This window comes from Scyliorhinus canicula, chromosome 3 (assembly GCF_902713615.1).
Source record: "Scyliorhinus canicula chromosome 3, sScyCan1.1, whole genome shotgun sequence".
Taxonomy (NCBI): Eukaryota; Metazoa; Chordata; class Chondrichthyes; order Carcharhiniformes; family Scyliorhinidae; genus Scyliorhinus; species Scyliorhinus canicula.
This window is the reverse complement of record NC_052148.1, coordinates 273,134,784-273,149,101: the sequence shown is the minus strand read 5'-3', so window position 1 is coordinate 273,149,101 and position 14,318 is coordinate 273,134,784. Positions and strand designations below refer to the sequence as shown.

Below are 14,318 nucleotides of genomic sequence, written 5' to 3'. Positions count from 1 at the left end.
TATTTAGGTGAATGTTTAGGTGAAGATTTAGGTGAATATTAGGTGAATATTTAGGTGAATGTTTAGGTGAAGATTTAGGTGAATGTTTAGGTGAATGTTTAGGTGAAGATTTAGGTGAAGATTTAGGTGAAGATTGAGGTGAATGTTTAGATGAGTATCTAGGTGAATGTTTCGGTGAAGATTTAGGTGAATGTTTAGATGAAGATTTAGGTGAATGTTTCGGTGAAGATTTAGGTGAATATTTAGGTGAATGTTTAGGTGAAGATTTAGGTGAATATTTAGGTGAATGTTTCGGTGAAGATTTAGGTGAATATTTAGGTGAATGTTTAGGTGAATATTTAGGTGAATATTTAGGTGACTGTTTAGGTGAATGTTTAGGTGAAGATTTAGATGAATATTTAGGTGAATGTTTCGGTGAATATTTAGGTGAAGATTTAGGTGAATGTTTAGGTGAATATTTAGGTGAATGTTTAGGTGAATATTTAGGTGAATGTTTAGGTGAAGATTTAGGTGAATGTTTAGGTGAAGATTTAGGTGAATATTTAGGTGAATGTTTAGGTGAATATTTGGGTCAAGATTTAGGTGAAGATTTAGGTGAACGTTTAGGTGAATGTTTAGGTGAATATTTAGGTGAATATTTAGATGAATATATAGGTGAATATTTAGGTGAAGATTTAGGTGAATGTTTAGGTGAATATTTAGGTGAATGTTTAGGTGAAGATTGAGGTGAATGTTTAGGTGAATATTTAGGTGAATGTTTAGGTGAAGATTTAGGTGAATGTTTAGGTGAAGATTTAGGTGAATGTTTAGGTGGAGATTTAGCTGAATATTTAGGTGAATGTTTAGGTGAAGATTTAGGTGAATATTTAGGTGAATGTTTAGGTGAAGATTTAGGTGAAGATTGAGGTGAATGTTTAGATGAGTATTTAGGTGAATGTTTCGGTGAAGATTTAGGCGAATATTTAGGTGAATGTTTAGGTGAAGATTTAGGTGAAGATTGAGGTGAATGTTTAGATGAAGATTTAGGTGAATGTTTCGGTGAAGATTTAGGTGAATATTTAGGTGAATGTTTAGGTGAATGTTTCGGTGAATATTTAGGTGAATGTTTAGGTGAATATTTGGGTGTAGATTTAGGTGAAGATTTAGGTGAATGTTTAGGTGAATATTTAGGTGAAGATTTAGGTGAATGTTTAGGCGAATATTTAGGTGAATATTTAGATGAATATTTAGGTGAATGTTTAGGTGAAGATTTAGGTGAATGTTTAGGTGAAGATTTAGGTGAATATTTAGGTGAATGTTTAGGTGAAGATTCAAGATTGAGGTGAATGTTTAGATGAATATTTAGGTGAATGTTTCGGTGAAGATTTAGGTGAATATTTAGGTGAATGTTTAGGTGAAGATTCAAGATTGAGGTGAATGTTTAGATGAATATTTAGGTGAATATTTAGGTGAATGTTTAGGTGAAGATTTAGGTGAAGATGTATATTTGAGGCCAGTGCTGGAAGGTTGGGTTTGGAGAGTGAGGGAATCAACATCGTCCCGGCAGCGTCCGCATGCTGCACGGTGGGCGGGGCCTGGAGGGCGTCCGACGTCAGCGGGGCCGTACGCTGTGTCGCCAGTTGCCGTTCCTGGCAATTGGCCAATGGCAGCGCCAGGACGCCGGAACAGGCCTACCGGGCCCACGCTGCAGGCCGGAGCGGATAGAGCGTGACACCGAGGGATGATATGAGAGGGACCGGAAGGAGGGTGACGCCGCGTGGTTGGGGGAGCGGATAGAGGGTGACACCGCGCAGTGAGGGGGACCGGAAGGAGGGTGACACCGCGTGGTTGGGGGAGCGGATAGAGGGTGACACCGCGGAGTGAGGGGGACCGGAAGAAGGGTGACACCGCGTGGTTTGGGGGGAGCGGATAGAGGGTGACACCGCGGAGTGAGGGGGACCGGAAGGAGGGTGACACGGTGAGGGGAGGGGGACCGGAAGGAGGGTGACACCCGGCGCCAGGCGGCTTCCGGCGGGCGCACACGGCCAGGGGAGAAGCGGAGCGGCAGGTACCGGAGCCCGGGGAGGCCGCGGGGAGGGATAGGCCGGGCCCTGCTCGGCTCGGAGCCGCGGGGAGGCTGGGCCCGGCTCAGAGCCGCGGGGAGGGGGTGATCCCCCCCCCAGGGTGGGGGCGCCATCGCCCCGGGGCCGAGTCACCGAAAGCCGACGGCGCGGCCGGGAGGATGAGGATGGGGATGGGGGGGGAGGAGGGAGAATCAGCCGCCTCCCGCGGGGGATCAGAAACTGTGTTATTTTATAAATTTAGAGAACCCAAATCATTCTTCCCAATTAAGGGGCAATTTAACGAGGCCAATCCACCTACCCGGCACGTCTTTGGGTTGTGGGGGCGAAACCCACACAGACACGGGGAGAATGTGCAAACTCCACACAGACAGTGACCCGGGGTCGGGATCAAACCCGGGACCTCGGCGCCGTGAGGCAGCAATGCTAACCACTGCGCCACCATGCTGCCCCACACCCCACTATAAAGACGTTGGGAGGAAAGCTGGACAGACACAGGAATGAGAAATGAGCAAAGGACCGGATAAAGAGGCCGGGCAGAGGCTGATTTGGATCATTCTATACACAGCCCTGTCAAACAGCCCAGATTGTTACTGTGACGCTCAGTTACTCGTGTTAATTGGGTTACGGGGGGGTGGGGGGGGGTTGAGGGATTTGTTACTGAGACAAGCCAATTCTGAAGAGTGGAGAAAACTGAAACGGTTAACTGCAATTTCCTGTCCGCAGACAGTGGCTGACCTCAAATTTGAAATGAAAATCGCTTGTTGTCACAAGTAGGCTTCAAATGAAGTTACTGTGAAAAGCCCCTAGTCGCCACATTCCGGCGCCTGTTCAGGGAGGCTGGTACGGGAATTGAACCCACGCTGCTGGCCTACTTTGGTCTGCTTTAAAAGCCAGTGATTTAGCCCTGTGCTAAACCAGCCCCTAGATGTGCAGACTTTCCAGCACTTTCTCTTTATTTTTACTGGGGAAACTGGGATCATTCTCGGCGCAACAGAGTTCAGTTGGAAATTTACTAGAGGTGTGAAATTGTGAGTGGCTTTGACTGGAGTAAACAGAGAACTATTTTCAAAAAGCGCAAAGAGAGAGGTGAGAGTTCATTTTAAATACCCCAGCCGCAGTGATCACCTAGACTCGTTTCGATCGCCTCATGGGTAACATTGTCTTACGTTAACACTGCAGTGAAGTTCCTGTGAAAGTCCCCGAACAACACAATCTGTTCGGGTACACTAAGGGAGAATTCAGAATGTCCAATTCACCTAATAAGCATCTCTTTCGGGATTTGTGGGAGGAAACCGGAGCACCCGGAAGAAACGTATGCAGAAATGGGGAGAATGTGCAGACTCCCTGCAGACAGTGACCCATGCTGGGAATCGAACCTGGGACCCTGGTGCTGTGAAACAACAGTGCTAACCACTGTGCTACCCTGCCGTCCATAGGCCACCAAATAATAATCTCTTGGTCGGGCAGGCAATAAAGAAATAACCGATGCATGTAAAAATGGTACAGCAATTGTCATGGGGAATCTTAATCTCCACGCCGATTGGTCAAACCAGGTCGGTCAAGACAGCCTTGAGGAGGAGTTCATAGAATAGAATGGAATGGAGACGGTTTAAAGATCAACAGAGCCACAAAAAGCTATAAAGAAAAGTGAGATTATGAGAGTAAATTATAAAAACAGATAGCAAAAGTTCCTACAAATACATAAAACAAAAAAGAATGGCTAAAAAGTGTGGCTAAGGTAAACATTGGATCTTCAGAGGATGACTATGGGGATTTAATAATGAGAAATGAATATGGGGATTTAATAATGGGAAATGAGGAAATGACCGAGGCATTGAACAGGTATTTTGTAACAGTCCTCACAGTGGGAAACACAAATACCATGCCAGTGACATAACAAGGAAGCTATGGCAGGTGAGGATTGATAAATGATTATTATCATTAAGGAGGTAGTGTTGGGCAAGCTAATGGGGCTAAAGATAGGCAAGTCTCCTGGCCCTGATGGAATGCATCCCAGGGAGCTAAAAGGGATGGGAGCGGAAATATCAAATGCGCTCGTAATTTACCAAAATTCACTGGACTCTGGAGCGGTCCCGGCAGATTGGAAAACAGCAAATGTGACAAAAGTTAACTGAACTACAGTACCCAGGTTAGCTTAATTTATGTAGTGGGGAAAATGCTTGAATCTATCATCAAGGAAGAAATGTCCCATTGGACAGATGCAGCATGGGTCCATGAAAGGCAGGTCATGTTTGACTAATTTAGTGGAATTATTTGAGGATATTATGAGCGCGGTGGACAATGGGGAACCAGTGGATGTGGTGTACCTGGATTTCAAGAAGGCATTCAACAAGGTGCCGCACAAAAGGCTGATGAAGCCAGCTGGTTTGTGATGCAGAACAAGGCCAGCAACGCGGGTTCAAATCCCGTACCAGCTGAGAATTCTGAATTCTCCCTTTATGTGCCTGAACAGGCACTGGAATGTGGCGACTAGGAGCTTTTCACATTAACTTCATTGCAGTGTTAATGTAAGCCTACTTGTGATAATAAAGGTTATTTATTTATTAATTGAACAAGATAAAGCTGCTCTGCATTACGAGTAATTTATTAGCATGGAAAGAGGATTGCTTAATTAACAGAAAGCAAAGAGTGGTGATAAATGGGTGGGTTTCTGGTTGGCGATCAGTGGCTAGTGGTGTGCCTCAGGGATCAGTGTTGGGACTGCAATTGTTTACAATTTACATAGATGATTTGGAGTTGGGGACCAAGTGTAATGAGTCAAAAGTTCGGAGGTGACATTAAGATGAGTGATAGAGTAAAATGTGCAGAAGACATAAAGTCTGCAGAGGGATATGGATAGTTTAAGTGAGTGGGCAAGGGTCTGACAAATGGAGTTCAATGTTGGTAATGTGAGGTCATCCATTTTGGTAGGAATAACAGCAAAATGGACTATTATTTAGATGGTAAAAAATTGCAGCATGCTGCTGTGCAGAGGGACCTGGGTGTCCTTGTTAATGAATCAGAAAAAGTTGGTTTGCAGATGCAGCAGGTGATTAAGAAGGCAAATGTAATTTTGTCCTTCATTGCTCGAGGGATGGAATTTAAAAGCAGTGAGATGATAATTATACACATTCTTAATGCTTAGGTTCTTATTTCTCTCTTGGTCAGGAGGTAAAATACTGATGCCTTTCTGTGTGTGCTTCACCTCTGTGGGCACGTTCCAAACTCAGTTCTGTTCTGTAGTTCAGTTTAGGTCATCTGTTTTCCCCTTATAATATTGCATTTTGACAGTGCTAGTTGCCGCGTTGTCAAATATGCTATCCAATTGAGGTCATGGAGTAAAGTTTGAGAAAAATTGTTGCTAAAATCCAGCAAACGGAGGACTTATCTCAGAGCCCTCAATAGTTGCAGGATTCAAACTTGTACATCACTGCATTACCACATTGTTCATTTGTTCAGATTAGGTCATTTTTGAGTTCAAAAAATATCAAGTTCTGACTTGCTTTATGAGACAGTTGCATTGTTGCTGGAGAGAACATTGTTTGCTACATTTGTATTCGCCTTTTAAAGTTTGTGTGTTGCAAATTGGAGCATTGTGCAGCGCGCGTGTGGGGTGCTGTCGCTGTCTCCGTCCCTCGTGCATTTTTGGTTTGGCCTTCCAAGTGACGAGGGGAGAACAACGTGGTGATTATTCGTTTGTTGCTAGCTTTTACCCAAGGAAGTAAATAATTAACACTCTTACCCCCCCCTATCTCCTTCAGAAAGCAACATTGAGTACCAAAGAAATGGTGATGGAGAAGCCAAGTCCCCTGCTCGTAGGGCGGGAGTTTGTGAGGCAGTACTACACTTTGCTGAATAAGGCACCAGACTTCTTGCACAGGTAATTACTTTTGTACAGTTTAACCACTGCTCTTACTGGAATTGCCGCAAAAGACCCATGTATAAAACTGCCAGAATTCCATAGAACTGAGTGCCTCCCAGGCCCAGATAATTATATATTCATCTCCAGCATTGACAGTACAGCAACACCTCACTTTAGGAAGAATAGGTACTGGAAGTCTGTCCGGAACTTGCTGCTCGCTGACTCTAATTGCTAGACCCAGTGAGCATACGTTTTTGTGTTGCTGCATTGTCAATCACTAAATTCAATTTTATTGGATATTCATAAATGTTTGAAAGGGTGGCACGGTGGTGCAGTGGTTAGCACTACTGCCTCACGACGCTGAGGACCCGGGTCACTGTCTGTGTGGAGTTTGCACATTCTCCCTGTGTCTGCGTGGGTTTCACCCCCACAACCCAAAGATGTGCAGGGCAGGTGGATTGGCCACGCTAAATTGCCCCTTAACTGGGGAACAAAATTAATTGGGTACTCTAAATTTATATTAAAAAAGTATTTGATATAGGCACCAGTAGGTAATTATTCTTCTGAAATCTTATATTTATCCAAAAGTTGAAGTTGTTCCTACTTATATTGGTCGTGTAGCAGATCTACCTGAGGTACAAGCACAGAAAGTGGCCCTTTGATCTCCAACAGATCTACACCAGCATTTATGCTCCATAGGAGCTTCCTCCTAACCCCCCCCCCCCCCCATCCACATATCCTTCTACTTTCTCTCTAATGTGTTTACCGAGCTTCCTTTAAATGCATCTATGCTCGTTGCCTCAGCCACACCCTGGGGTAGCAAGTTTTACTTTTCCAGCACCCTATATAAAGCGGTTTCTCCTGAATACCCTATTTGATATTAGTGAGTATCTTAAATTTCTGATCTCAGAAGTGGACATACCCTATCAAATTCCTCCATTATCTTAAAGATCTCTTATCAGGTCATCTCTCAATTTTATCTTCAGAGAAAGCCCCAATCTTTTCAGACAGGCAGAGCCACTCGCATCTAGTTTCATCCCTGGTGGTCATTTTTCTTGTACCAGCTCTTGTGTCTCTCTATCCTTTTACCATTGTGGACACCAGAACACTGCACATTCCCTCCAGGTTGGGTTGTGGAAAAAGCCGTAAGGACTTTGATTGGCCTGCCTGTTACTGTTTGTTACCCCTCTGAGGTTTAACCATGTCATCTTTTGTCAAGTTATTGGTTGGATTGGATTTGTTTATTGTCATGTGTACCGAGGTACAGTGAAAAGTATTTTTCTGCAAGCAGCTCAACAGATAATGAAATACATGGGAAGAAAAGGGAATAAAAGAAAATACATAATAGGGCAACACAAGGTATACAATGTAACTACATAAGCACCGGCATCGGATGAAGCATACAGGGGTGTAGTGTTAATGAGGTCAGTCCATAAGAGGGTCGTTTAGGAGTCTGGTGACAGTGGGGAAGAAGCTGTTTTTGAGTCTGTTCCTGCGTGTTCTCAGACTTCTGTATCTCCTGCCCGATGGAAGAAGTTGGAAGAGTGAGTAAGCCAGCTGTGAGGGATCTTTGAATATGCTGCCTGCTTTCCTCAGGCAGCAGGAGGTGTAGATGGAGTCAATGGATGTGAGGCAGGTTTGTGTGATGGACTGGGCGGTGTTCACGACTCTGAGTAGGTCCTGCCCTGATTTGATCCACCAAAATACATAAATAAGTAACAGTTTGTAACTTTATTTCGACAGCACCTTTCTGGGTCTTGGGAGACTTTTTAATGTTTCCTCGTTGTGGACTTCGAACCATCTGCTGTTGTCTCCAATTGGCATTTAGCGTCTCTATCTCAATAAAACAATCTGACTCACTCTTTAACCTTTAACATCTGAAACACCCAGATTTACTGTGGACTCCAGCAAAGGTCAATTAACCTCTCATTTACCTGAAATTTAAAGATACATTCCCCAGTTAAAACACACATGTAAACTAACAAATAAAACAAAATCATATAAACATTACAACTGTAACCAAATTGATTGGGATGCTTAATTCTTCCTTCCCCAAAAAAAAGTCTTTGTCCCATAAGTGTGATTTCTTGTGAGTGTATTCCCCGATGTGTTCTTAAATTATTCTCATTTCATTCATTTAATTAAAAAAAATATATAAATTTAGAGTACCCAATTCATTTTTTCCAATTAAGCAGCAATTTAGCGTGGCCAATCCACCTAGCCTGCACACCTTTTGGGTTGTGGGGGCGAATCCCACGCAACCACGGGGAGAATGTGCAAACTCCACACGGACAGTGACCCAGAGCCGGGATCGAACCTGGGACCTCGGCGCCGTGAGGCAGCAGGGCTAACCCACTGCGCCACCGTGCTGCCTTTCTCATTTCATTTATGCACGTTAGTTTTCACAGCGGTTTCAGAGTGCTTTGAGTAGTGCCTGTTGGTGGGTCTCCTGTTACGCAGTCATAATGCCACAGGCGGCGGCCATTCAGTCTATCCATTCCATGCTGGCTCATGCCACATGATTTCCTTCGCAATGCACGTTTACTTAAGTGCTCATCCAATTTCCTTTTGATATTGTTGATTATCTCCTGCCTCGTGGGGGCAGCAAGTTCCAATGACTCTTGTGTAACCTTTGTTAGACTTCACTTCTGTTTCTAGCACCTGGTCTGTTGATGACGTACTAACTTAGCATTTATAGTTGTCTGAATATATTGCATTCTTAAGATTGCCAAGAAGCGCACGTATAATATAAATACTTTATATATTTTTTGATGTTGAAATATCCAATGCTGTCAACAAACATTCAGAGCATAAATCTTTCCCAGATTGCATATTAATGGTTGTTTTTTCCTGGGATATGTGTGCTTGCAGGTTTTATGGCAGGACTTCGTCTTACGTTCATAGTGGGTTGGATGGCAGTGGAAAGCCTGCAGAAGCAGTTTATGGCCAAGCTGTAAGTATTTATGATGCTTTCCTGCAAGCAAGGTGTTTTGGCATTAATATCAACGTGTAGTGTTGTGCTGCTCAGAGGGTTGTAGTATCGGGTTGGCTGTTCTGTGATTTGCAGAACACTATAGCAAGATGTTTCTGTCATTGTTGCAGTATTGTATTTGTGCACATGTTATCCATAGATAGCAACTCTTTCTGCCATGTGTCCAAGTTGTGCCCTCAAAGATCTCAAATAAACATTAAGGCCACATTCTTCACTCCCTTCTCCATGTGTATGTTACATGCACAGCTCACTCAAATGGCCTTATTCTTGTTCCATTTTGCTCCCCCAGCCCAATTTTCTGGCCATCCTGCTTCAACCTTAACAGCAGAATTTGTGGGACAGTGATCGGCACAGGAAAACCGGCCAATGTCCACCCTCGTCCCCTAATCTAAGAAGGCTAGGGGGGGGGGAAAGCTCTACTTTCCCCGTGCGTTTGGCGGAGAGGCTTTTTTTTCAGCAGTCCCAAAGGCTTACCTAGAATTGTGCAGAATCGCAAAATTGTTACAGCACGGAGGAGGCTGTCTGGCCCAACGTGTCTGCACCGGCTTGCCAAATGAGCAATCCTCTTGGTGCCTTCTCCCTGTTACTCGGCACATTCTTCCTCTTCAAGTAACCGTTTAATTCCCTTTTGAATGCCTCAATTGGATCTGTCTCCACCATACTCTCAGGCTGAGCATTCCCAAGGAGGAAGAGCAGGAATTTGGGACCACCTTGATTTTTCCTCGTTTCACTGTTTCCTTGTCCTTGGGATGGTGGTGCCCAGTTTTCTAAATTAGAATGGTTTGAAGTTTGGCACCACCCCAAAACAACCAACTTAATATCTGTCACTTGTTTTTTAAAATTCATTTTTACGGGATGCAAGGCCAGCATTTAATGCCCATCCCTAATTGCCCTGGAGAAGGTGGCCGTGAGCTACTGCCTTGAACCGCTGCAGTCCATCTCGCATGGGTATACCCACTGTGCTGTTAGATAGGGAGTTCCGGGATTTTGAACTGCATTGGGGAGAGCCAGTTGTCTTGGTGTAGGAAACTAGTTCCCTAAATCCGGTTTATTGTGGGGTCTGGTGATCTCGGTTGCCTGAGAGTAGGGCACTAACTAATACAGTGGAGTACAGCTGAAGGACAGTGATCTCTTCTGCATATTTCATCCCTAATATCGACTGAATTTGAATGAAGGCTTGTGATGAGAGGACAGGATATAAACCCATTGCACCATCAAGCTGACTCGTGTATTATTTGTCCCTAAAAATCCCTGTTCACTTTCTCATTTCTGTTAATGTTCTGATGGTTTCTTTAAAAACCTGAGTGTTCTTCATTTTAAGTCTGCTTAAATGTTTGGTAAATTCATTTTAGATCAGAAGTTAGTACAAAGCAACACAGGATTACCAAACGTTCATAAAATTTGTCAGTTCAAAATTGTTCCCGTGCCTTTTTGCAGGAAATCCACAAAAAGGTCATGTCCCTTCAATTTAGTGATTGTCACACGAAGATACGCCATGTGGATGCGCATGCGACGCTGAGCGATGGGGTGGTGGTACAGGTGATGGGAGAGCTGTCAAACAGCGGTCAGCCGATGAGGAAGTTCATGCAGACCTTTGTCTTGGCGCCAGAGGTAAGTTTGCGATAAAAATGATTTGATTTAACAAAACAAAAATGAGAGTGTCCAGTTCTCTTGATTCCTAACTGCAGGACGATTTAGCGTGGCCAATCCACCTAACCACATCTTTGGGTTGTGGGGCTGAGACCCGCGCAGGCACGGGGAGAATGTGCAAACTCCACATGGACAGTGACATGGGCCTGGGTCCTTGGCGTCGTGAGGCAGCAGTGCTAACCACTGTGCTACCGTGCTGCCGTAAAATGATTTGATTTTAATGTTTGTCATAAGGCAGTATGAATTGATGTTCAATTCACTGTATTTGAATACATAAGAAACAGAGATCAGGGGTTATAGGGAGAAGGCATGAGGATGAGAAACATATCAGCCATGATTGAATGGCGGAGCTGTCTCGATGCGCCGAAGGAACTCTTATGGTCTTAAACAGTAGCTGGAATAGGCCATACAGTCATTCGAGCCTTCTCCGTCATTCAGCAGGATCGTGGCTAATATTTCACCTCAACTACACCTTCCTGCACACTCTCCATTATCCGCTTTTCCTTTCAGTGCCCAAAAATCTATTCATCTCTGCCTTGAATATAAACATCCACAGCTTTCTGGGGTAGGAAATTCCAAAGAACGTATACTATCCGTTAAATTGTTGCTTTCAATGAGGACCTAGTATTTTATAAACATGATAGTATGGAGTTTTCCAAGTAAAAGAAAAAGAAAAACAGTGTGCAATTATATAGCGCCTTCCACGACATCAAAACATCCTAAAACACTTTATAGCCAATAAAGTACTTAGAAATGCAGTACCTATTGTAATGTGGTACAGTAACCTGCACAATGGAGGGGCTTACTAGGCAGTTGGATTTCAGGGGTGTTGGTCCCTAAGCCTTGATTATTTGCCGGCAGATGAGAAATGTGCACATGGAGGCAATTCTCGGCAAATGTTTATGATGCCAAGTTTATCTTGGGGGAAAAAAGTACGGCATTATAATTTAAATGGTGTGGATCAAAATGAGAGAGCAGCAGCAAAAGTCGCAGGAAACTGAAATAGCATCACAGTAATGAATCTTCTGGCACTGGTGTAAGTTCCTTACTTTTTAAAACAAAACTCCAACTAAGGGGCAATTTGCCTGGCCAATCCACCTACCCCGCCCATCTTTTGGGTTGTGGGGGTGAGACCCATAGAATTTACAGTGCAGAAGGAGGCCATTTGGCCCATCGAGTCTGCACCAGCTCTTGGAAAGAGCACCCTACTCAAGCCCACACCTCCACCCTATCCCTGTAACCCAGTAACCCAACTTAATCTTTTTGGACACCAAGGGCAATTTATCATGGTCAATCCACCTAACCTGCACATCTTTGGACTGTGGGAGGAAACCAGGGCACCCGGAGGAAACCCACGCACACACGGGGAGAACGTGCAGACTCCCCACAGAGAGTGACTCAAGGCAGGAATCAAACCCAGGGCCCTGGAGCTGTGAAGTAGCTGCTAACCACTGCGTCACAGTGCCACTCCTTTGTTATAGCATCACTGGGTGTTGGCTAAAACTTAAAGCAGTCACGGGAGTGGAAAACGGAATGCAATGACTGTGCACAAAGATCCTGATTCTTAGTTGACAAGATCTAAGTGAGAGAGAGGAAAGAAATGATATGATTTATCCCCTCTACACACCAGTAACAAATGACTCTCCTGCTCTGGATATACTGAAGCTTTGCAATGTTCATAATAACTAGGTTATGTCGTGCAATTTATTTAATTGATCTCTTATTTCTTTGACTGCTGAAGTCCTGATTGTAATTTTCATATATGATTGGCTTCCTTTTCAGATTGGTGTGTGATAAAACCTCATTGCATTACTCAGGTTTGTTGAGAGGAATGTTTAATAAAAATACTAAGTTGGAAATGCGTACAGTGAGTTGTGCAACTGTGTGATGGATTTTACTACAATTACTCAATGGACAAGGTAGCTAAAGATAGGGTTGTTGCAATATTCGAGGGTTAACTTGATCCTGTTGTTGTTTTTGAATATAAACAGGGTTCTGTTCCAAACAAATTCTACGTCCATAATGATATTTTCCGCTATCAGGATGAAGTTTTTGATTCGGACGCAGAATTGGAAGAAGGTAATAAATCGAGGCGGCACGCCGCCCAACACAGATTAATCTGAGACTCAAAATGTTTGCCATTTGTATTACTGTCTGATTTTTAAAATGTCAACTTTAATGCTTTCCCAACCAGAATGCCACTTGCAGGCTTTCCTTATCTTGTTTGTCGGAACATTTAGGCCTGGTTTAACACTAAGTGCAAACAGGCTGGTTGTAAACCAAGAATTGATAATTAACCCGTTACTCAACTGTTTACTCAGCATCTCCTTGAGCAGAGTTCCGAGATGGGCGGGCTTGAGAGTTCTCCTTTTTCAGGCAGGGGGCATCTTGTAAAATGCAAATTAGAGTCCGTGATACCCAGAGGATTACCCTCGCCCTGCACTGATAGCTCAAATACCCAAACTATATGGGGCAGAGCATGCATTCCACTCCTGTGATGCCTCTGTGGACACACAGCCACGGATTAACTGACCTGCTGGATTCTGGCCAGTGGGGACATCAGCTCATTAAACTCTGAGAGAGGCAATGTCTCGCCTGTCTCTCCTTTTCCCTCCTGATTCTCAACATCTGGGGTCTTCCCTTTCCATGTCCACTCCCCCACCCCAACTCCTTTGAGGAGCCTGATCTCTGTCTTGCGGTTGTGGCCCCACTCGCCTGCCACGAGTGTTTCAATGGAGCAGGAGTGGAACAACGAGGTGTTTTGCAATGCTGCCGAAGTGGGCGGGGGGAGATGTTTACTCTCCATGAGGAATCCAACCTGTGTACATTTTATTAGTTCTTGAATGTCAGCAACCGTGGATTTTCTGAAGGTTATTTGTACTGTGCCGCTTAACTTGGGTGTGTTCAAAGCGTAACCATTTAGAGGTTTTGTTATTCCTGAAATGTACGTCTGAGTTAGTTGACCTCGCGTCAATTTGCACTTTCAGAATCTGAAGAGGAAGTAGAGGAAGAACCAGAAGAACGTCAGCTTTCTCCTGAACCTGTGCAGGAAAATACCAATAATACATATTATGAGCCTCACGCTGTTAGGTAAATACCAAATCTCTCAAATTCATTGAACAAGAATAGTGACTAAATAGGGACAGCTGAAGGCGACAATACAAATTAGATAGAAAAGTAAAACAGTGAGAATACTCCGGTCCAACAGCAACAGTGAAGAGAGAAACCGAGATGATATTTCCAGTCATTAATCTTCCAGCAGTCCTGACGCTAGCTCTTTGATCTGGAACAAACGCAGAAAAATTAGATAATTTGCTTGTCGCTAGAATCGCTCAAATCCTTTTCAAGTGCATATAGTCTGTCTCTGAGGAGGCAGGAAAGTGGAGTTGAGGGAGAAGGTCAGCTTGATCATATTGAATGGCTGAGTGGACTTGATGAGCTGTGTGATCTGCCCCTATCTCTCTCATTCTGAGGATGATTTTTGCAGGAGTCATTATTTTGCATGGAATCGGTGGGCAGTGTTAGCGTTGATGCTCCAAATGCCAAACCTTGCAGGCAGTGAAATCCCTTAGATTCTGGCCTGCCGAATTAGTCTTGTGTAAATCATCATTTTTTGTATTTTGCCAAGCAATAGTCCCTCTGTTTTTTATTCATTCAGAGACATACACGTGGCTGGCTAGGCCATCATTTATTACCCATCCATAATTGCCCTTGAGAAGGTGGTGGTGAGCAGCTGCCTTCTTTATGCATT

General features: G+C 44.0%; 1 protein-coding gene across 2 annotated transcripts in view; it reads left to right on the top strand.

Moving 5' to 3' along the window:
• The first annotated feature begins 1,962 nt into the window (after positions 1-1,962).
• Positions 1,963-14,318, top strand: part of LOC119963553 (ras GTPase-activating protein-binding protein 2-like) — a 29,772-nt gene continuing 17,416 nt past the window's right edge. For both annotated transcript variants that reach the window (XM_038792853.1, XM_038792852.1), the window contains exons 1-6: positions 1,963-2,047; positions 5,825-5,943; positions 8,797-8,878; positions 10,355-10,528; positions 12,559-12,646; positions 13,555-13,657. In XM_038792853.1, the coding sequence (XP_038648781.1) occupies positions 5,849-5,943; positions 8,797-8,878; positions 10,355-10,528; positions 12,559-12,646; positions 13,555-13,657 (542 nt within the window). In that variant the 5' untranslated portion in view covers positions 1,963-2,047; positions 5,825-5,848. The remainder of the gene's footprint in view (positions 2,048-5,824; positions 5,944-8,796; positions 8,879-10,354; positions 10,529-12,558; positions 12,647-13,554; positions 13,658-14,318) is intronic.